The sequence below is a fragment of the Lepisosteus oculatus genome, chromosome 3 (assembly GCF_040954835.1).
Source record: "Lepisosteus oculatus isolate fLepOcu1 chromosome 3, fLepOcu1.hap2, whole genome shotgun sequence".
NCBI classification, from domain to species: domain Eukaryota; kingdom Metazoa; phylum Chordata; class Actinopteri; order Semionotiformes; family Lepisosteidae; genus Lepisosteus; species Lepisosteus oculatus.
In genome coordinates, this window is record NC_090698.1 from 73,962,766 (window position 1) to 73,987,021 (window position 24,256).

A 24,256-nucleotide genomic window follows, 5' to 3' on the forward strand; every position below is an offset into this window, starting at 1 on the left:
TTTAAAAGGAAAACTTTACCAAAAGTATTTAACTGCCATTCCTTTCTCCTTCCACTTAAAGAAAGAAAACTGTCTAGATTGTTCTTCATATTAGAAGAAATACGGTATAACAGTATGAGATCGGAGTTGTAAGAAATCACTAAATAATGACTCTATCATGTGAAATACTGTACCTGAACTTATGTCTTTGAGGCCTCTGTTTGTATGCATTCCAAAAGTAGGATTGGGTTTAAATGCACCCTGAGGTACAGTATGTGCCAGAGCATTGTTTGGACACTCTACTATAATAATAATAATAATTGCTTACACTTATATAGCGCTTTTCTGGACACTCCACTCAAAGCGCTTTACAGGTAATGGGGACTCCCCTCCACCACCACCAATGTGCAGCCCCACCTGGATGATGCGACGGCAGCCATAGTGCACCAGAACGCTCCCCACACACCAGCTCTCAGTGGGGACGAGAGCAGAGTAATGTAGCCAATTCATAGATGGGGATTATTAGGAGGCCATGATTGGTAAGGACCAATTGGAAATTTGGCCAGGACGCCGGGGTTACAACCCTACTCTTTTCGAGAAACGCCCTGGGACCACAGAGAGTCAGGACCTCGGTTTTACGTCTCATCCGAAGGACGGCACCTTTTTCCAGTCTGGTGTCCCAGTCACTATACTGGGGCATTAGGACCCACATGGACTGCAGGGTGAGTGCCACCTACTGGCCCCACTAAAACTTCTTCCAGCAGGAGCCTTAGCTTTCCCAGGAGTCTCCCCTCCAGGTACTGGCCAGGCTCACACCTGCTGAGCTTCAGTGGGCTGCCAGCTGGGAGCTGCAGGGTGATATGGCTGCTGGCAAATTGTACCAGGACAGGCACAGAGAAGATGTATCTATAGGAAGTCTACAATTCAGCACAAAAGCAAGAAAGATACAGCAGGAAAGACCACTGTTTGACCTGCTGTACCACTCCACTCCAGAGCCTGTGACCAGCCTCGCCAGCAGAGATCAGTGAAGCCCTGTTTCCTCTCTGAACTGTACTGTACTCACCTGACCTGACCTCTCGTGTACAGATCTCCTCATCTTGGGCGCATTAAGTATTCGTAACACCTTTAATTATAAATGTCTAAGGCTGGGGCTTGGTAAACTCCAACAATAAAAGGCAGCAGAAAGACGCAAGTGTAGCAGACACTGCACTGTGCTGAAAGCCAAAACTTTGCATCAAAGTACACATCCCAGAAAGAGAAAAAATATACAGGCTGGAAGAATTCCTCTTGTTTTCCTTTGGAATAACAACAAGACGTACTGTACTTTCAGTCCTGTTTTTCTTTAAAAATCCCAATTAGGTATGTCAATTATTACTCGCTTTAAAACATACAATTCAATATCAAGTGTTACTGCAGTGAATCGACTTTTGCTTTAATTATAATTCAAATACAAGATTTGTTGTGTTTTTCTCTTTTATAAGCTCGAAGCCTCTACTGTACGTTCTTATTTGTTTTAAAAAAAGGAAAAAATAACGAACGCTGTTACATCATTCCAAGGAAGAGGAGAGCCGACACGCTGAGAAATGGGAGGATTCTGGGGACTCTCGTAAGTACAGGTTGGAGTTGAGCCCCACCACTCTGGAATTCCTGCACCACAAAGGATATCAGTGATTGTCTTGGATCTTCCTTGATCCAGAGGCAGACTGTGGTCACGCTGCGCACAATGGGAACACACGGACTCCATCAACAGCACAACATTGCTTTAATTAGCAGACCTCAACGTAAGAAGGTCCTTTATAGTTATGAGAGGGATTCTTTCAGTGTACTCTCATCCGAGACTCCCAAACCGCTGCTTTCCGGGTGCTGACCCTCGGAGAAACACAATGGTTTGATTTTGCTTGCTGTTTGAGGTACAGTAATTAGCACCAGGGCTGTCTAGGCAAGAGAAGTCACCAGTGTCTCTGCCTCGGAGCGGAATGCGAGGAAACAAAGTTCTCCAAGAGCAATGTAAACCACTTCCTACCACATGTGCCACACAATGGAAATGTTTACAAAAAGAAACACAGAGATGGTTTGGAAGGAGAGAGACTTTTTCAATGTAAATGATGTTTTCCCGCCATTCACATGTGTGCAGATGCTAATAGTTGGATGTTTTACAAAACCCAATGAACGTTCCCTCCCTCCCCCACCACCCCCTGCAGGGTGCAGTGGAATTTGGTTTCAAGTTGTGCTCCTCTTCTTGCCCAGAGAGGACGGGCTCAGTGACCACAGCCTGGCCATAGAGACTGGACACAGGCAGATGTGGCTGCCCAGAGAGGATGGGCTCAGTGATCACAGCCTGGTCATAGAGACTGGACACAGGCAGACCTGGCTGCCCAGAGAGGACAGGCTCAGTGACCACAGCCTGGACATAGAAACTGGACACAGGCAGACCTGGCTGCCCAGAGAGGGCAGGCTCAGTGACCACAGCCTGGCCATAGAAACTGGACACAGGCAGATGTGGCTGCCCAGAGAGGACGGGCTCAGTGACCACAGCCTGGCCATAGAGACTGGACACAGGCAGATGTGGCTGCCCAGAGAGGACGGGCTCAGTGACCACAGCCTGGCCATAGACACTGGACACAGGCAGACCTGGCTGCCCACAGAGGATGGGCTGAGCTCAAACTGTCAGGAGAGAGTAGTAGAGATTGAGAAGCACTTTCCTATATAGTGTACAGTATAAAACACTTATGGATTAAACTTCCTTCCCCAAGGTAACGGATTAAATTAAATCCAGAATTAAATATTATTTATTCTCATAGATCAGAACAGCTGCCATTCATAGAGGGGGAGAGTGGAGGAAAATAATAATAATAATAATAATAATAATAATAATAATAATAAAAGAAGAAGAAGAAGAAGAATTGGTATGACTGTTGTTGCTGCTGTTTTAAATGTTTGAATTTGAACACACAGAAGAGATAGAATCTGAAATCACTGCCTGTCTCTTAGGGGCAATCGAGAAAACTGCACAGACAAACTGCGCCATTTCAACCCAGGTATGGTTCTTCTGGGTGGGATAGAAAAAAGTTCAAGCGCAGACCAGCTCATCTTCAGACAGCTGAAGCACTGAGCCAGCGAGGCCCTCTGAGGCAGCAGTGTGGGAGAGCGGTGAGAGCCCTGCATCAGACCCACAGCTTCCTGGGCTCAAGCTTCAGGTGCAGCAGTGCTGATGTCACCATGTGCCAGCTGTACACGTGTACACAGTCCTGCTGGTCACTGTTGTCAGCCACAGCTGGTTTGACAGCGTCTCTTCTGCTAGAATCGTCACGCGCGTCCCTGTGTTGATACCAGCAATTAAAAAGGAATGGTGAATAACATAATTATAAACCAGATGAATAACCAAATCTCACAAATAAATTAATATTTGATTGCAATTGCTTCTGGCAAATCTTTCATAAGTACATCCCCAACCTCCCTCATTCCCCCAAAGCAAAACAGCAACACAAACGAGCAGAATGTTTTTGAACTCCCCCCTCCTCGGGTCGATCATAAACTAACTTTCCTTTTTAATTACTCCTGAAAACGAGTCTCCTCTTCAGTCTGTTGGATTTAATCGGAACCAGACGCCTCCGTGTCTGTTTACTGTAACTCTCCCTGCCTCACAAGGACCTAGTCTGGAGCTCACTCCCCTTGTCTGTTGTGGTTACAGTCGTCTAAACGCAGAGCAATGGAGGAAGGAAGGCAGCTAATGACAGTCCTCATAGTCATGTGTTTCACATCCAGCTAGCCATATTCATAACCTCGCTCTGAACTATCTGCCTGCCATTCCCTGGTTCCTTGCTGTCAGTCCAGAAGACAAGCGAATTTATCGCTGGACCTTAATGGAAAATGAACTGTAACCACTTTAGTTCAATGCAAACGGATGTAATGCGCACACACACATCGTCCAGATCACAAAGGTTATAAAAGAGTCGTTAATAATAGCACAGCCCCCAGCTGTGTCTTTATAACTGCAAGGAAAACAAATACATACATGCATATGTATTGTTTCCTGCTGTAAGAAAACACATCATTGTTTCAAGCAGAAAAAAAAAACATTTTTTGCAAACAATGTCTCCATCTACAGGAATTTGTTTGCCATGTTGTCTGAACAATCTAGACTTACACAAAAGAGACGGGAGGGCGTTGTAGAATTGTGTTTTAGTGAAGGATAATATAGGGAACATGGTTTTGTTGCACAAGTTCTCAAAGAAATTTTAGATTTCTCGTCTCTGTAGAGGCAAACTACGGAGCAGAGAAATATCATTTATTTTGGTTTGCAAAAGAAAAAAAATTACAAAGAGGTACATACAGTACACCACACCTGGACGTGATAACACAGGAGGAACAATAATGACGCAGCAAGATGATTATACCTTTTGGGAACTGTCAGATGGTCATTTTGTTCCCGGGGTTAGAAGGTGAGTCATGTCTCTGAAACAGTGAGGCTGCCCTTCCCTGCAGTCTCACAGTGTAGAGTGAGGTCGTTCAGAGGCCGAGACACTGGGACTTGGTGTCATGCTGCCAAGCCTTGAACTGCTCTTCAGCTTCAGATTTTGTATCATCCTTTCCCAACCGGCGATGAGGGGCGTGCTCTCAGGCAATGTCCCCTTCCAGAAGACCGACACGCCGAGGGCGACGGACAGAGACCTCGCAGATACACGTCCGGCCAACGACCCAGTCGAACCCCACACCAGGAGTCTTCAGCACTCAGACTGCTCACCCCACGAGTGTGACAAGCGCTTTGTGATCACAGCTTCCCTCCTAGAGAAGCAGCAGTAAAACGGCTCTAACCGTGAAGAAATCAACAAGATTTTCATCCTTAACAGACCCACAATCTTCTCTTTCTCTTTCTGTACGTACAGTGCAGAGAGAGAAAGAGAGAGGGAAGGGGCAATAAGGACACGCAGTCGATTGATACCGCTGACACTGCAGAAAGACCCGTATCAATGGAGTTCCGAGGCACTACCCTGTTAATTCTGCTGACTCAGTGTTCGAAAACCTTCAAAGTCATCAATAAATAAGTTCAGTTTGTCCAAACGTCTGCTGTCCAGAGCCTCTTCATCCTACGAAGCTGTGCAGTGCTGGTGCCTATCCTGGCCGGGACGGGGGTGCGGGGCATCATCGCATTCTGGCGGTGGATCTGATGTGTCACTCACACACAGAAGAGGACATACAATCAAGAGACACCAATTAGCCCTGACAGCAGGGAAGTGGGAGGAACCCGGGTCACTCAGAGTAATAGCCATCATCGCAGGAAGAACATGCAAACTCCACGCAGAAGGCATCCTCATCCAGAATCAAACCCAGGACTCAAGAGCTGGGTGGCACCAGCGCCAGCAACCTACTGTAGTGTAACGACTTTAACGTAACTCAACTAACTAAGACTTGACTAAACCTAACTATATGAGTTACCGAGTAACGTGGTGTCAGGTGAAAACTCCGGCTGTATTCTGCCACAGAATGGTATCTCTACACTCACTATACACCCAGACTTACACCAGCCCAGGGCCTGGTCAACCAGGGGGACAGAAATCCGAAAGACAATACTTGAGCTGTCCTTGGCGGGACTCCATAACAAGGCATCTGCAGGAACACATTTCCCAGCGTGCCTTGCAGCAGGTCTTGCAGCAGGTGTGGGATTCGGACGCCCGCATGGGAGAGTGGTGTGAAGGTGAGGTCACAGAATGACACACCCTGCCACTCGTTGACAAGGTGGTGTGCAGTTTCCCCAGACTCACTGAAAACTCATTTGGCCTTTTACCTGTGTCTCACCCACTTAATATGAAGAGTCTGTCTCTGGGTGTCCTGCTTTGTTTATACAGTATATGAGGAATTACAGTCTCTGCACATACGGCATTGCACAAATGTTTAATGGAATTAGTTAACAAAGTTCCTCTTTTTTGCCCAGTGTCTGTAAACTCAAAGCAGTGGTTTACTTTGTAATATCTTCATTCACAGGCAGTACATGACAGCCCAATGTTGATGTTAAACATAGTTTTGATGGTTATTGTGAGAATCCCACAGTTAAAAATACTTGCCACATTCCGTGTTAAAGAGTACCCATTTCTCATTTACTGCTAAATTGCATGAATCCTGTTTCGTAAAGATAATGCCCTATTTAAATTCATACAGCCGTGAAAAATTACATTTTTTTTGTTTCCACCATTATCTAATACATATCAGTACCAATTCTTTAACTGTGTATTCATGAAAAATTAAGATTATTATTAAAAATGTGGTCTCTTAATTAGGGGCCTAAAACCCATTTTGCAAGGCTGCTTATTAAAATTAATCACCACTTTGCTCCTGGAAAGGCTCGCATTTCAGTTTGGTTTATGCCTTCCCAGTTTCATAAAGGTGCATCCCAATGATTAAAAATGAAAAAGTCTGCATGACATTGTTTTGACAAATGTTACCGAAAAAAAAAACAGGTGAGCGACTGATTGTCACCCTTAAAGGCAAATACTCTCCATTTTTAAACGGACCCTTCTGTATTCCCACAACCAGGCGACTTGTTAAGGTCTCAGTGGCTGAGAAATATTTTAACGCACGTTACATGCTATATATAATGTGTGTGTTTTTGTGTGCGCAAGTTTATAAACGCGATAATAACATTTATGTAATGAATGCGAAAGGCTGACTTATTTTTTAAACTCATTTTTAGAGAAATACGTACAGCAATTACGCGACAGTTTCTCAAAATGTAGTGTAGTACCACACACAAAAAAGCTGTTTTTCAGATTCCTAAATTTCAAATTCCAAATAAAACAGCAGCGCCGGAACAACATCCTGTGTTTTACGCCAAAACGTTTTTTCTTTACCGTGAAATATGTATAAACATCAGAACTAAACCACCAAAAAACCGTCAACAATTCTGCCCGTCAAACTCGTAAAATGTACAGTATACTAAGGTCCGAGGTTAGGTGACGCGATGATTTTTTTTGTGTACGTTTAAAACAAATTCTACGCAGCTTCGAAAGACATGAAAAACAAATCTATAAGTAGTCTTAAGAGGCACAGAAGAAAAGGGGAAAAAATAAATGTGTAACTACGGTGTATCAATTTCGATTTAATTTTACAATCGGGCGGAGATGCCAGCGCTCGGACTGCTGCTGTCTCATGCAGCAGGAGAGGGGTCGCGCTTGTTTTCCACGGCCGCTCCACTCTCAACAGCTGCCACGCCAGCTAACAGATCGGCCTTACTGGTTTTTTTCGCCAGATACCAGATTTAAAGCAGGTTCCTTCACTGCGCATCACCCCAGTCACCCCAGCCCTGTCCCCGTCAGTGCTGAGCTGCATAGAGCCGGCACAGAGCTGGAGAGCAAGCGAATACGACAGGACACTTAACTGTACAGTACAAAGTAAGAAGAGAAGATTATCTCAACGCAACGGTGAAAGCCAATTCAGTAAAACAACAGTACAAACGCCAGGTTTGAAAAACAAAAAATGGAAACCAAATTTAGCATGAACCTTCCAAGAGCATTCTCTATAGTAAGAATATTGTGTCACCTGGGAAGGAGAAATGGGGCCTGGTGCACTCAGACATCATTCTCTTTGACTAAGTGCACAGTATTTACTGGACCATTTGAAGGTCCTGTTGGTATTCAGTTTCCTAGAAAGCCCTGGTGCTGCAGCTGTAGCAGTGCCGGTCCTGGACGCCTACAGTACCAACTCCACAGCCACAGGCCACAGAAGGGACCAGGTGTGACCTGCGGCACTGTATACTGCAGCCCCTGTTCCCCTCCTCCACTGCCTCTCTTTTTTGCAATATGGATAATTCTTTGGATAATATTTTTTTTGCAGTCCCACGTTCGTTCGTAACACGCAAGAATAAAAGGTCGTGTTGAACATCTACAGGGATATTTTTTTTTTCCACCGACAGCTGACTCACGAAAAAAGCACACAAATTCTTGCAAAGCCAAAAAAAAAACAAACAAACACATCTCTTTTGTTCTCCCACTTTCGCAAACTTGAGATGAAAAATCACTGACGTGTGGACATGGAATGTACTGTCAATTCAAAAGAAAAAACACACAAATACTCTTTAGCTTACTACACGTTTAACTAGCATTGCATGAGGCCAGAAAGCCCGAAATGTTGTAAAAATTATTTCAATAACTTGCCCCGACGCGGTGTAATAAGTGCCTTGGCTGTTTGATGGATAGCTCCGCGAGTTACGAGACCAAACTGAGGGAAGTTGGAGGCTCATGGGGGGGGGGTGGGTGATTTTAACTTAATGTTCCCCAGATTTCCATTTTTTTTTTCATCCCCACAAAAAGCATTAATCTGCTTAGCTTCCAGTGCTTCGGCTCGTCCGCTGGCACGCTGGGGAAAGCGCAGGGGCAGCAGACCTTCCCACAAGGCATTGTGGTGTGGCCCGTGGGTCCCTGGGAGGAGGGGGGGGGTGGGCACAAGCCGCCACTCACCACGTCACCTTGCCGGGTGTCCTTGCCCAGGAGGATGAGGATGTAGTTCCACAGCAGCACGAGCAGCAGGGCCAGAGGGACCATGTAGAGCTCGAAGTTCCACACCGCCAGCAGGAAGATCTAGGGACAGACACAAGAAGGGCTGAGCAAGGCTGACACCCCCCCGTCCCAACGCCATTCCCACCCGGAGGAGAGCCGCTTTCCCTCGCATCCGGGCTTATCCTGAGCCGCTCTCCGTCCGCCCCTCTGCATCGGCTGTTACAGGGCACTGAGACCCTCCTGCTTCTTTGTGCTGATTTTATCTCCTACTGTACATTCGTTGCTGTTCCTTTAGTTTGATCTTTTTTATGCTTGTCTATGAAACGCTTTGAGAATTGCTTTTCAAGGCACCTTATAAATAAAGCTTAAATTATTATTATTGTATTATGATTATTATTATTAAACGCCTTGTTTCGGATATTGGGCCCTCTGTACGTGTGGTGATGACGATGTTCTCCCCACTTGAATAAACAAGGCAATGTCTCTATTATTATAAAAGACAACGTCAGCTATGAAGTTTCAGACATGGAAGGGAAGCTGACCCCGATACCAGAGGTGGCACAAGACCCAAAGACACGCGACGCACTTGAAATATCATGACGGAGAGGCTGGATGTCACGTAACAGCACAAACGGCTCTAATCGCCTGTAGCTCAACAGCATCGGTTGTGTTCGGATCTGTTTCAGAATCCCTTATTAATGAGGCCGCTGCTCAGACACATTTTACAGATTTATTATCGTGGACAGCGAAACTACATTTTACAGAGGAAAAATAAGCACGGCCATAAACACACCATTTCTGCTCCGATTCGAGGGACGTACGAGCAAGAATTCACGAGCTTGGAAACCGCGCTGGAGCTTGTTAGAAAGGCACGCGAGTGCTCCCGTTGTCCACCTCCTCCGGCCTTCCTGTGCAGGAACTCTGGGAGGATCTCTGCGACGACACCGACTTGCAGCCAGCAGAGCGGAGCCTCTGCCCCAGTGGAGCGGCGCGAGTTCGGACACGGTGACTCATCGCCCTCCCTGCGCAGCAGGGACCTCAGCCGCCTGGGCTGGGGGAGGTCTCCATTAGCTCACTCGGCTGGTTCCCTGTGGCGTTACGCCGGAGACCCGGGTTCGCGCCCAGGTGTTGCGGGACAAACCGGCGGGGGCACGAGCCCGCGCAGAACCGCCACGGTCACACCTGAACACTAAAACGATGCCCCCTCAATGACTGGGCCTGACAAGTGGCCGCAGGGATAGGAGCCGCCCGTTGAAGCAAACCACCAGCTGGGCGAGGAACAGGACTCCAGCGCCTTTCCAGGGGATACGAGACACTGAAATCCGGCCTGTCTCACCTAATAATAATAATAATAATGTTTCTTTATTAGCCCTATACAATTTCTTGCATTAGGAATTCGTCTTTTCACATACCCCAGCTTTTCTCCATGGAGACACAGACACACATACAGGGAGAGAAGCTTGGGGTCAGAGCGCAGGGTCAGCCATTATACAGCACCCCTGGAGCAGTTAGGGTGAAGGGCCTTGCTCAGGGGCCCAATGGAGTAGGATTCTTCTGCCAGCCGCGGGATTTGAACCGGCAACCTTCCAGTCACAGGCGCAGATCCTTAGCCACAGAGCCACCGCTCCGCCCTCTGCACCTGTAGCAACTGCAGCCGTGATATCACACTTATAGCACGCATGGTGCTGCTCTGGGGCCAGAGCCTTAGTAAGAGGAGTTTCGAAAACAGAGCCCATAAATGTGACTGGACAGTAGTGTTGCAGTTATAAAACACGGCAGATACCCGGAACACGCACACCACCACTGCACCAGAACGTCGAGCTCGCCAGGCCAGTCTGCATGTGAGACAATAATCTGGACATTTTAGCTCCTACCTCGAACACCGTCTGGTTTTAAGAAGCACTACCCTGGCAGACAGAAGCCCAGACGCCTGCAGCTGAAACCGCTGCACACAACAGTCCTGATCTCCACTCTTTGGGACCTGCTGGTCATGCAGGAGGAGACGAACTGTCCCTCTTCCCTGTCCGGTCCAGTCCAGACTGGGGTCCTGCAGTGGGGGTTAAATTGCCCTTGACGGTCCAGGGAGAGAGTGAGTGGGGCGAGTGGTTGACCCCCCCCCCCAGTGCGCTGCTCAGTCGAAAGGCCCCCACAGGTCGACGTGAGAGGAGGGGTCTCATTAATCACCTCCCCGTGTCACCCCTCACACACGGGAGTCACACGAGACCCCGGCAGAGCTTCCTGAAACCTCACTTACAGGACGAGCAAAACAAACAAGAACAGCAGGAAGAAAAAAGCCATTTTCCTATCCGAGTGCCCTGGTCCAGGGAGGATTGAGACCTACTGTACGTGCGTGTGAGTTTTTAAAAGTGAATGGAAAAAAAACCAACAGCTCCGAGGGCAGGGTCTTCTTATAGCCCTCTCCCAGGGACCAGAATCTGTCCTCTCCTGAATGTGTTCGAGCTCGGTACACAGCACTGTGGTATATCAGTGGTCTGTAATAGCACAGACTCTTAAAGTGCCCTGAAGCGTATGATTCTGTACTGTTGACGTTGAGATGGCCTTTTAAGGGGATTAATAGTGCTATGATGAGACCAAAACAAGCCTTCACCTGATGAACTTAATTAAAAAAAAACTCAGAATTTCATTGGTGTTAGTGCACATGTTAGCCATGCACAAAAAAGGCCTATATGAAAATCAAGAACAAGAGACAGCTTACAAACAGGAGATCATTCAGCCCACCTGGTTCTATGGAACTTTCTAGCTAACTGAGCCGAGAATCGCATCCATATGTTTCTTGAAGGAACCCGGAGTATGGGCTTTGGCTTCACAGATACTGACAGATCATCTTAGGTGTGTCTTCACATACTTTTAAGACAAAAGAAAATGGCCAAGTGACAGCTAAGAACTGAAATTCAAAATGTCTTTCATGACTCAAGCTACGTTCGTGACATTGGTTACAAGAGGTTGCCTGTGACCTAAAGCAGGTTTAATATGTGGTTAAAAATGTATTATAACAAAGGGCTGACTATCAAACCTGTGTCAGCTAAACTTTCTGGGCCGCACAGTCTGTCACAGTTTCCCTGCGATTTCATCGTCACGAGGAGGAGAAATGGCAGGCAGGCCACTGGTTTTAATTGCTTTCTCTGAGTTTGCCGCGGCGATGGACTATGTGAGGCAGAGATAAAATTCCTGCGATTCTCCAGTGGACAGTCCTGCACAGCAACGTCCAGACTTCCACAGACACTCCCTGAGGCCAACTGCTCCAGCATTTTTTACAAAGGTGACTTCAAAAGTTAAATGTAATGAGAAGCTTGGTGATAAGCACAAATGTTCAGGCTTTTTTTCCTTAATGAAAATATTTCCCAAGGAAAAAAAAAGATGTCTTCGCTTGCAGTAATTAGCTTTTTTTCTTTGTAAATGCAATTGCTGGAGAAATGGTACTAGTGCCAAGATCTCCACATTGGAGAAAATAATCTGCACAGGCCACATGCACTCTGGATTTTATTATTCTTTTCAAAACAGACTTTCTGTTTCTTTTCATTAAGCTGAATTCCATAAAATAAAAATCTTGGGCAAAACTACGATGATTGAGATTCATGAGAACAACATGAATTTGGTAATCAATTCATGATTTCATGATGATTAATTTATACTGGCCAAATACCTGTGTGTTAGTTTATGGTATAGGAAGCACAGCTTGAAAACAATATTAGGCAAATTAATTCTGAACACTTGTCGTTTTTAATATTCGAAGGACTAAATATATTTTAATTTAATTGTATGACATCTTTTAATTATATTTAATGTATATAATGAATAAGAAAACCCCTTATAAAAGCAAACTAGTAAATTATATACATTCAACTAAAATGTTCGTCTCCTATTCCTTACAAAATACTCCATAACCAGTCAGTAACAGATCATCTTAATTCCTCACACTCAATACTGCAAACAGAATCACTGCTTTTAGATATCTGAAAAACAACATACTACAGTAAATGTACAGTAAACCTGCTGAAATGTTTAGAAAAATTCGTGCTTGCATTTTAATTCATTTAATATCCGTTTACATTTCTCAAAACACTCACATTCGATCTACTTCAGTTGATGACCCTTTTTTTTGTTGGTGGAAAAACATATCCCCGAGTCTACCAAACCAGATAAAGAAACGTTTTTATTCATTTTTTGTTGTTGGTGCTGTTTTTTTTTTAATCAGTTACTTTCTACCCAGTCGCACTGAGCAGGAACAGGCTGCAGCCACTCTCCCATCTGTCCAGATCTGTTCAACAGAAGGAGACGAGGGGCAGACTCCGAGTACTTCTACAGTGCTTTGTTCTGTGACCACGGCACTCTCGTCCGCCAAAGTTATTTGTCCTTACAGTCACAGGACGTTTCTGCTCCGGGGCTTTCAAAGCAGCCTGCGCTCCTTCCAGCCTCTGCCGTGGAGTTCCGGGGCGCAGCGACCCTGCCTAATCAGTCTTTTCAAACGGGCGCCGACGCAGCTCCGTCTTTTCTTTAAAGGAAGGGAGAGGAGGCAGGTGTGTCCTGGCAGGGTTCCCATTGTGTTTAGATCGCGTTTTCCACCCATCCCTCCTTGCAAGCTACCCCACCCAGCCTCTCCAGCGGCCCTGCAGCTCACGGCCCCTCTCCCTGACCGCCCGGCAGGCACGGCTCTGGGGACACACGGCTTGACACATCAGCTTCAGCCTTCCCACGCGTGTAGTGGCCGGGTTAGAATAGCGCTGGGGCCCTCTCACTCATTTCCTCACTCTTTGTGGCAGAAAGCTACAGGTCTGTTATTATCTCACATTTGGATGCTCTCTCTACACCCCCTTCCTACCTTCCTCAAATTCGTGATTCCCAGAGAGCAAGGTGTCACTCAAGCCGGGGCCAAGCTGTCAATCAAATGAGAATATCAGAGGTGCAGGAAGACCTGACTGACAAATCCAGGCGCTCGGGGATCCAGCACTTCCTGCACGGCCCTCCTCCACAGCTACCGTTTGACGAGTCTCCCACCTAACGTGCTGCGCCGGTCCTCCAGACAGCGGGTTCCAAAGTTTCTTCTTCAGCAGCTTCCACCCCGCAGGGAGTCTGAAGACGCGGGGTACTGTTACAATTAAACCAAACAGCAAACACAAGGTGTGCAGCTGCAAACTCGAAATCCGGCGCGTCAAAGAGCAGTGTGTTCATGTGCAATGATAACAAAAGGAGTGAGTCAATGCATCCGGACTCATTTTGAGAAAGTTTAAATTCTTAAAAACGGGAAGTAACACAACAAAGGAAAATATTCACGTGAAAATGAAATTCGACAAATATGCGTGTGCCAAGATGATGCCCAATCCACATCTTTTTCTTTAGGCCTATTTATATTAATGTAGTTTGGACTTCAGTTGTAAGGAACAAATTAGTCATGGATTAAATATACTTGTAATATCCCAGCCTTCCTAAAAAGGCCACACACATAACCTCTGAATTTCTGTCTATACAGAGGTTTAGTTTACTGGTTAATCTGCACAATCAATGGACTCTGAAAATAGTTATTGTATGTTACACACACATGAAACCATATATATACACACCTGCAAACAGGGTTCTTATACAGTATGTACTCCTCTAAGGACAGATATCATGTGTCACTTTCATACACGAAGAACTGCACCTTATATATAATGTTACACGTGAAATTAATATTCACTGTGATATTGGAAAGCAATGAAAATACAGTACATCAGGGGACAAAACCTATGTACAGTATAGCAGTCAAATTATTGAGGTTTTAAATGAACGAACATTTGAATATTTATTAAAACTTTATTTTTTCATCCTGGCACACAAACGTGTTAATACATGTTGGTAAGACACACACACTCACAAACAAAGGCATAAATAATACATTAAAAATGAACTGGGCAGTACATTTACATATTGCTCCAAGCAAATATTTTATTTTAATAGCCATGTCCAGCGCAGAACTCCTGCCAAGTCTGCCAAGAGAACAAAAATTATGCTGCAAGAGGTTGTGCTGAGATTTTTAATAGTGCCGTGTCTGGGAATTTGTGTGGTAATCTTAAATAATTTATCAGTATTTGCAAACACACATGAGCTGTCAGAAGTCTACCTGTCTGTCTGCTTTTCTCCAGATCCTGCCTACATGATTCTCTTTGTGACAATTTTGCAATTTATACAATCCTCCTTGAGTCTACCATTAGGGTTTACTTGCTTTCCCACAGATGAACTCGTTTGCTTCCTACACTGCAGGATAGAGTGGCATTCAGCACTGCATCCAAATTCCTGCTCATACCGGGATAATTCCAAAATTGGGGAATATTAGTATTATTCTGACACTTAAGCAGAGAAAGAATAACATTAATAAAATGCAGAGTCCTTCTTTTACTCTGATAATGTAAATAAGAATTGAGATGCTGAAGTAATATGCAGAAAAAAGTCAGACAGTTACATTTGAAAATATACTTTAAGCTGCTAAAAAATATAGAGATTTCACTCGCCACATCTAAGAACTAACTTCCAACAAAACCAACTAACAGCATAGCTTTTTAACATTTTAGAACTGTGCCAGGACTCTGATGCAACTAACATGAATGCTTACAGCTTTTTTTCTTATTTAAACTGCACCACTCTGTAGGTGAAATCAGTAAAGGAAACAACAACATAAACAAACGAACAGAAACCTAATTGATCCAAATGACTCCCTGAATTCTTTCTTTCTGTGGCGTTTGAGAGTTGCCTCACTCTCAGGTTGCATGCCGTAATGGAAGCACGAGGGCTCTTCTCTGCTTGTCTGTGGGTTTTTAAACTGTCGGCAGATCAGGTCCTTTCCATTTGGTTATTTGACAGATCGCTCTCGGCTGCGGCGGACGGGCAGGGGAGAAACCAGAGGACCCTGGCCCACCAGCAGTGACCCCTGCTCCCATTCACAGGCAGCAAAGCCTGAAATAAGTCTGTAAGGCTCTGTGCCTCTAACAGCTCAGGCTATTCTCCGAGTTCAAGGGACCATATCATAGACATCAGAGAGAAATAAAGTGGCTTAATAAAAGCCTGGGGAGAGCGAGAGGAGGTGGGGGGCTGAGATATGAAGATATGTGGCTGGGGGAATAATAAAGACTTTTTAAACATGTGTGATCTTTGTTGGTGTGCAGCCAGGTAGTTACGAGACTAACCACAAACAATTGAGCCCCCAGAACTGTGCTCAATTACATTGTGAATAAAACAGCCACACTTTTCATCCATTAGTTTGGTACTGTTACTGCTTAATAACCATACTGCAGCTGCTCCTCCTACTTGTCCTGATAATAGCACACGATAAATGTCGAGACTTGAACACTTATCCCCCACAGCTGGCCAAGGGAGTATTCAATTATTTGCATACTGTATACAGTATATATGTCATATCTCTGCACGTGAACACGGCAGGAAAACTGGTTCTTTTATATCTTTCTTTTGTCCTCAAACTGCGTGCCGATTAATTTACTCCTGAGCCATCCATCTATCCTGCTGTAAAAAGTGGGTGCGTGCGTAAATTAACCAGAAAAATTCCGACATCTCAGTAACCACTCCTCTGACCATACCGGAACGAAATCTAAGTCATCTGGTGCAAACTAACTTTAAAGATGACTATCAACTGAAACAAAGTCCAATACGCAACAATACAGATACAGACGAAAGCACTGACACAATCTACAGTATGTGCAGTGGGGCTACTCACTTATTTTATTTATTTAGTGCAATAACTGTTAGAATGTTAAATACAAAAATGATCACTGCTGTTGGTTTTAAAATCTAATTCATCCCAGAAAGTGGTCGTTAAAAGTCTTTACTTACTGGAATATGTTTAAAATTAAGGACTGTAAAAAGTGCAGGATTGTGGTATTTTATTTATAAAGTATACATAATTTATATTTTATTTATAAAGCATACATGTGCTACATGTCCTATGCATAGCTCAGATGTACAGCACATATATACTGTATACATGGAAAGCAAAAAAAATGTGATTCTCAATAGATTATCTAAGGAAGGAAAACAGAATCAATTTGTCTTGATTTTAACTAGCATTTTTACAACTTTTTTTCATTTGTTCGATTTTATATTTACATTACTTTTTTTGAATGACCTTTAAGGCACCTGCAGAGGAATTCCCCAGGGCTTTGCGTGTATATACTCGTATATATATACATACAGTATATATTGATTTATAGATTATTTCTGTGGCCAGCCTATTGTAGTTTTATTCCAACTGCACTGAAACAAACACAAGCCACCCTGGACTATCACAAAAAAGAAGCACAGGTGACTATTTTAAATGTGAGCATTTTCTCACATAACTGTATAGTATTTAGAAATAAAACAATTATTTTTTTCTGTATTCTTCTCCCACAAAACAAAAAAAACCCTCCACAATCTCCACAGTCAGAATAACCACTGATCGTGTGTCACACTTTTATGCAATAAATTATAAAAACATATATCTCACCATTCCAGGGGTAAAAAATACTACACAAAGCACCTGCTCACTGTTCATTGTTTTATCTCTTGTTTAATCATCAATAAAAGCTTTTAAAATTACTCCAGTAAATACTTTACTTATACAGTACATTTTTATACTTACTCTCTAATTTATTTCCCCTATTTGAAATGTTGATAGACCATAAGAAATTATTTCAACAAATGTATTTTTTTTATCTTAGTTTAACCTTAAAAACAGAAATTTCAAATCATGTTTCTGGTTTTAAAGATGTTTGTGAACAAGAAAATCTTTTTTTAAAATAGATTTCCCAAGATTCAATTTCAGTTTCACACACATTTTTTTCTTAAATGCTAAACTTGTAAACACATTTTGTGCAATAAAATTTAAAACAACTGTAATAATAATTTCTTAAAATAACTTTAAATAATAAATAACTTTAAATCTACTTTAGAAGAAAGAGAGTTTAAACTTACCAGTACTTTCTTGATATATTTTTTTTCAATTTGGCTATAATAATACCTTTGATTCCTTAGGAGAGGGCTTAGGGAATATAAGCATATCAAAATGAAGTAAAAAGTAACATGCTAAATTTTGTGGAACAAATATTTCATTTTTAATATTTTTTGTATCTTTATGAAGCCTACAGTAATTAATTATTTGTTGGCAACACAACATGTAAGGGACAGTACAACAACAACAACAAAAAATAAACAGTCCGGATGATACATTGAGAAGACATTTTTACCAAATAAATTCCATACCTAAGCAGATGGTTTTACAGAAACCCTCATTTAAATTGCTTGCTGAGTGTGCTCGGATTTCAAGCGGTTCATACCTTTGCAAAGCTTACTGAGAATTCAGTGGTGTGGTAGTGCCCCCTACTGGCTTGTTTTAAGAACTGTTCCAGGAACTAGGTCCAGTTTCTCCTGAATCATTTTACAGCTTAATATGCAGTTACGATCTAAGCATAATTTTTCAAAATATTAATATAAATCCTGATTACTATTTACACTTCAGAGTATTTGTCTTTGATGTTGAGAAGAAGCCCATCAGTACCAGTGCAACAACTCACCCTGAGTGCTAACCATGTCCCTTTCAATGAAATGTTACAAACCCAGTTATTAAAATATAAATCCAATACTAAGGTAAGACTTTGTCTATTTTGTAGGCATCTTTACCACATATAATGAAACATGGGTTTGTCATAGAAACCTGTTCCTTCTGTTTTTAAGACTGAAACCAAAATGTTTTTTTAATGCAATTTTCACACATGGAAACCGATCCTAAACAAGTCATTTCTTTGAAAGCTAGATATGTGTTTCCAGACAACAACTTCAGAGTGACTGTCCTGTATTCTGCAGCACTGTTGCTCTAGAGTTTGGTTGAAGTTGTGCTACTCCCCGGCCTTTCACAGAAACAGAAACCCTGAGAGTCACATCACCCCCAGGAAGGTGAAAGCCAGGTTCTCACCAAGCTGTGAGTAAGGCTAAGGTCTCAAGCTGTAACGGTACACTTCCACAGAAACCCGCAGTGAAAACGGACGCTTATTGTTCAAGCTCAGAATTCTCTGAAGTTTGAAGTTGAAAGGTTGGGGGGTTAGGTTAGTCACCACAGGAGATCTGCTCAAAGGGGAGATACCACTTCAGAGCCATCCCCCAGACTTGTGAGAACGAGGTTTTCCAAAACAAGGTCCAGCATTCTTCGATTTTATTACAGAGCCTTGAGGTTTCAAGATATGAGTGACATATATATGTATAGAAAGAGATTCTTTCCCTTTTCAAAAGGTGGAATTTAGTCCAACACAAAACAGGTGATAGGCACTCCGATTTCAGCTGGAGTAGCTCCCTTGTCTGTGTTATACCACTGATAAGAGTCCTACTTCAGAAACATAAAGGCCACATATCCTTTCCCTGTTCCAAACAAACCCCTTTTTACTCTCCCTTCCTGCTCCAAACAATGTGCAGTCTATTTGCACTCACTCAGGACTCAATTACAGATAAAGTTACAGCAAATTTGTTTGCTAAAAAAAGCCGTAAGCCCTACGCTCCCAGGAGTAATAACAACCTTGTCTTTCATTCATATCTAGAACTGGCGTAATTTTCCCCCAGAAACAAACACCACTTCCTGCCACAATGGGCCTGTTCTTCAGAAGCTGAATGAGAGCAGGTCTCAGTTTGCAGGTGTTCAGGTATAAAGGTAAAGAGATTATTTGACCCTCGTCCGTCTCTAGATGTGGTAGGTAACTTCAGTCCCTTGCCTCCTATCACCACCACCAGCGGAGAGGCCACGGTTAGCAATTCTGAATCGGTGGGGCGAGCTTGAGGGAGTTAATTATTTATATCGATGCTATCTGGGAGTGCTAATGTCTAAACCGCGGCTTCTGGAAAGATGATGATCATGAGAAGATGACAATGGAACCGGGAAGGTAGTTTCACTACTGAATAGGAACAACGGACTTCTGTTGTGCGCTGAGCTTGAGTGTGTGTACACACAACACACTGCGAAAGTTCATCCGACGAACTCTGGGATACAACTGGGCAGAGGATAAGCTAATTACATGAAAATGATTATAAAATCAACGGACTTAATCTGTGCCTAATGCATCTGTTTTGCTCAATAACACATCGCGCTGAGGGGGGGTTGGGTGTACGAGGAAATCGCACCGAGAGATGAGCGCCAAGCCGTCCAGTTGCGAAGGTGATACCTCACAAAAACTGAAAAGCCGGGATGAAAAGACGTCCCATTTTTCCATGTTGTTTGTGGGAGTGACGCCGCAGGACGACGGGAGCTTCTTCTCCGTGCGCGTGTGAATTAAAACATGCTGCATCGCGGTTCTGCAGAAACCTGGTCATCCTGAATGCCCTTCGGCTAAGTGGTCACCCCCGGGGTCTCGGCCGTGCCTGGTCGCTGGTTTCCCTACCCCTAGCCCCACAGGCTGGCACCCGTAGGAGACCAGAGCTCCTTCAGCCTGTGGGTCACTGGGAGAGGGTGGGAGAGGTCCACAGCCTTGGTGCTGGGTATCCTGGATGATGGCCTTGTTACCCTGAAGTTACCCTGAAGACTGGGGACTTGGAATGGACCAGAGCTGGCTGTCTGGATTTTATTCCCAGTGACAGTGTCTGTGGCTTTGCCTGTAGAGCCTGTAAAGACCACCGCAAAGAACATACTTCTCAATCACAGATCTCTAAGCTCCACGAGGCTAACAAAAGAAAACAAATCAGGAACATGAGATATAACACAAGCTCTTTTAATTGAATATCTTTAAATGCTAAGGAGAGGCTTATCCCTCTGAAGCAGGATCTTCTTAATCCCACTCGTTGGCTTCAAATAAACTCTGCCACGCCCTTCCAGGGTACACCAAAGAGAGGGACAACCTTACTTGATTTCACCCGTTTGCGCAAAGATCCTTATTAAGAACACGCTCCCCCAGAGCAGACGCATATACAGAAATACCGCTTGGGTGCAAAACAAGAGCTTGGATGCTCAAAGAGGAAGAGCCCACTCCTCGATCTCTGATTATAAACCCTAAACTGAGAGGAAGAATGACAATCAAATAATCCTGCGCAATAGGAATTTCTACTAATTTCAATTTTAAAGCACTTGTCTATCGAACAGCCAGCGGACGAATGTTTTAAAGCGAATAAGAACAGATTAAATAACAACAACCTGTTAGAACAGAAAGTGTGCTTGGGAGTATCTGATTGAAACGATGAGTAGTCTGGGGTTGGGACTCAGACAACCGGACGTGACCAAACTACGCTGAGAGTCGTCTGCTGCCAGTGCTGTTTTCATCATCTGCTGTCTTCCAGAGCCGAAGCCCCCAGAACCTTAAACAGATGTCCCAGTAAGTAGCTGGTAAGAGCACTTGAAACACGGCGCAGGCTGAGCCAACAAAAAAACACTCTGAAAGAGATGAAAGAAGGACCAGCAAAGGTGGAGGCAGGTGACATCTGAGGGGGAAATTACAACCAGCTTGACATGAGTAACATACAAGCATGGGATCTGCTGTATCAGGAAAAGCACCACAGTGCAGATGCAGACAGAAGCCATTAACAGGTGTTGTGTACGGTCTGTGCTAACCTACCAGTGAGACTTCCCTAAGGAGGCCGTACTGTACATGTACAGCCCAGCTCCCAGGACTGGCCCGTAGGCCGGAGAATATTGGGAGAGATGAGCTGGATGGGCCTTGGAATAAAAAGTGGGGATGAAAGTGCAGGCCGGTCTCAGTGGTTTAACCTTGAGTTACTACAAATGGCTGGCACAAGAGTACCGAGAAGAACAGGCCTGCTTCACATGTCGATACCACTTTCCAGTGGGTGTCAGGGGTTAGACAGAAAACGGGTTTTTATTCCAGGAAAAGGCGAACAATCTCATCAGCGCGGCTCACCTCTTGAAATGATATTCTTGCACCCAGTCACACTGTGGTCAAGAGCTACTTACACTATTTCTATAATACAAGACTGTAATGCATGAATCAACCACACTTGCCTTTTCCATTGTGCATTCTGATTAATTTATCAGATGTCAGAACACCCTGAAAAACAAGATCCCTTTTCTACTGCAAAGCAAGTTTGAAAAAGCAAACAGTAAGCGACTGGTTTTGAATATAGGATTTAATAAGCAATTTGTTGGCTGGTTTAATTTTACATTTCAATAAAAAAACAATTTTTTGAAAAAAAAAATAATGATGATATCAATGCTTCATAACCAGCCTTGTTATTCAGTCTAATACGCAGCCTTTGTTACAGTAAGAAAACAGTTTTCTTTCTTAAGGAGAGGACTTATTATTCAGTAAGAGTAATTATGAATGGCACAGCAAGCACACGATGTGAATGTTAAGTAATTCCCCTGTTTTGCTCAGTTTAACACTAAAGACACCCAGGATGCAAAGCTTAGTAAACAGAAAGGTGGCCCCAAGAGCACTCCTTTTGTGACCCCAGTACCTCATGAGCAAAGTGGGGCTCCGGACTGGTGATTTCAAGATGACACTTTGCATTTAAACACAGCTTGCTGTACCCTCCACTTCTGTCAAAGAGTGAGTTTGGACATTGGATCTCTTTACAATTTATCTTTCGATTCTGCATGAGAAAACCGCTCCGCCACCTCACTAAAGACAATCAAGCCATCGTGTCTTTACAAAGGAAGCCTGTCTTCCACTTTAAACCGTTACTACCACACATAACCAGGACCCAGCAGTGTTAGCCTCACTCAGCTTACACATTGCTAAGTCTAATTATACACAGATTCAACTACTGCTTCAGTTGTGCAGTGTTTCAAAGCATCCGTGTGGGCTGCGTTGTACTGTAGCTATGATTATGTTCTTGCTATTTTATTTTAGCTCCTCTTCACGAAGGCTTCCTAAGGTGCTGTATTGATTGAGCATCTGCTAATGCAGGGAGGTAATGAGGGCTGTTACAGAGTCCAAGGAAAGGAACCCAGCCTGTGCTGTGGATTTCCCATATGAAACAGTGGCTGATGGAGATGAGGAGTGGTGAGGAAGGACAATGATTCTGCTAGAGCCTCACAAACCGAGGACTCGCATCTCATCTGGGCTGTCAGAGTCAAGCCATCGGAGCAACACTTAAAAGCCATTAGAATACAGAAAAAAGCCTTATTTCTAATTTCTAACTGTTTCCCCCCCCCCCCACTTCAAAGAATGCATTAAATTGAATTTAAATTCTTCCCTTTTTTGTGACTCTCCTGACATTTTTGTCTGGCATTTTCATTAATTTTTGCGACACGTGGAAAATGGAAGTGAAATGTTAACTGATCAATACAATTTCTCTCTCGTGTTGCAGAGGGGGTGTGACTCCCAAGGGACAGTGCGGCACTATAAAGAAATTAAAATGTGTAAAAATACCAAATGTTCCTGCTTAATGCTGAAGCACTTAAAACAACTGAAAAGGCTACAGCCAGACTAATGGACAGATTCTGCTGCAAATTATGCAGAATCACATTAAGGATTATAAGTTTGTCTTGTTATACAATCCACAGACTTATAAGCTAATAGAGTGTCCTTTTGATGATAGCTTAGTTGTCCAATTATGAATTTCTGCTTATTACAGAGTAGGAATGACAGCACTGGAGAATAGGACTTTTTAGAATGCAGCACCGTTGTCAACTACATAAAGGGAGGAACAGAGACAGAAAAAAAAGATTATTTATCATAGAACAGAACGGATTCACCCAGAATCAGCTTTAAAGTGGAAGGCGATCAAAGTGCTCTCCGCATTCCACATTTCATCCTGGAAAAACGAATTACAAATGCCAGGCAAGCATCGGGGAAGGTGAAGGGCATGGTGGCATGGTCCTACAACCAGAGCTAGCCAGGTCAGTGTCGCTGCTGCCCGGAACAGCTTTCCTGTTAGTTTCAACAGGCAACAGCTCCAACATTCCGTGACAAAATGTTCTTACTGGGGTGTCTTCTGGCTTCGATGTGCCTAGAATTCAGCAGACTGCACAATAAAGAAAAATACTCTACACCTTTCCTTCAAAAACTGCACTGGCTCCCTGTGAAAATTTAGAATGGACTTAAGTTAATAAATACTTTAGCTGCAAATTATCTTGAGAGTGTATTACATGTGTACAGTCTAGTTATTAATCTGAGATGTACAGTACTTATTCAGAACCTCTAAATCTACCAAAGACCAGACTCCACACACTGGGAGACAGAGTCTTCTTACTGTGCTGAAGACCAGACTCCACACACAGGAGACAGAGTCTTCGTACTGTGCTGAAGACCAGACTCCACACATAGGAGACAGATGCCCAAATCCATCAGAGACTCTGCTATCATCAACAATTCAAAAACACTTAGAAACCCATATTTCCACAAAAAACATCCTCCTGGATTTTTCCTGGTTTGATGAGGCTTTAGTTTTCCTAGTTGTGTCATATGTGTTATGTGTGTGCTCTTGTGCAAAGTCTGGTGAATGTTTAAAATGTCACCGTACAACATAGTACCAGCTCTCCTGCTCAATGCATCTACCTTTGTGGCACTGACTGACAGAGACCCAGTGCTCCTTTGTCAATAAGGTACCCAATAAAAAGAGGTTATTGGACATGTGAGCATTTAGACCAGGGCCACAATCAATAAGCAATCGCTGATACATTTATAAACTCCAGTGGGAAAACACTATCCAGATGTCTCTCTTTTAAAAGGGATTTCATAAAGTAATTATTATCAGCAGCTGTTGAATTAGCACCGGTAGCAGCAGTGACTTCAGCATTCAGAAAATGAATGCAGCACAGACAATTACTGGCAGGCTGGCCTCATCTGTGCTCACAAAAATGCACTGTGAAG

General features: G+C 43.6%; 1 protein-coding gene across 11 annotated transcripts in view; it reads right to left on the reverse strand.

Annotated features, from left to right (window-relative positions):
• The window catches only part of mctp1a (multiple C2 domains, transmembrane 1a), a 195,548-nt gene that overhangs the window by 49,155 nt on the left and 122,137 nt on the right, over positions 1-24,256 (reverse strand). For all 11 annotated transcript variants that reach the window (XR_001480038.2, XM_015360520.2, XM_015360537.2 and 8 more), the window contains one exon: positions 8,430-8,549. Coding sequence is in view for 10 of the 11 variants with exons in the window: in XM_015360520.2 (XP_015216006.2) it covers positions 8,430-8,549 (120 nt within the window). In the remaining variant the exon portion in view is untranslated. The remainder of the gene's footprint in view (positions 1-8,429; positions 8,550-24,256) is intronic.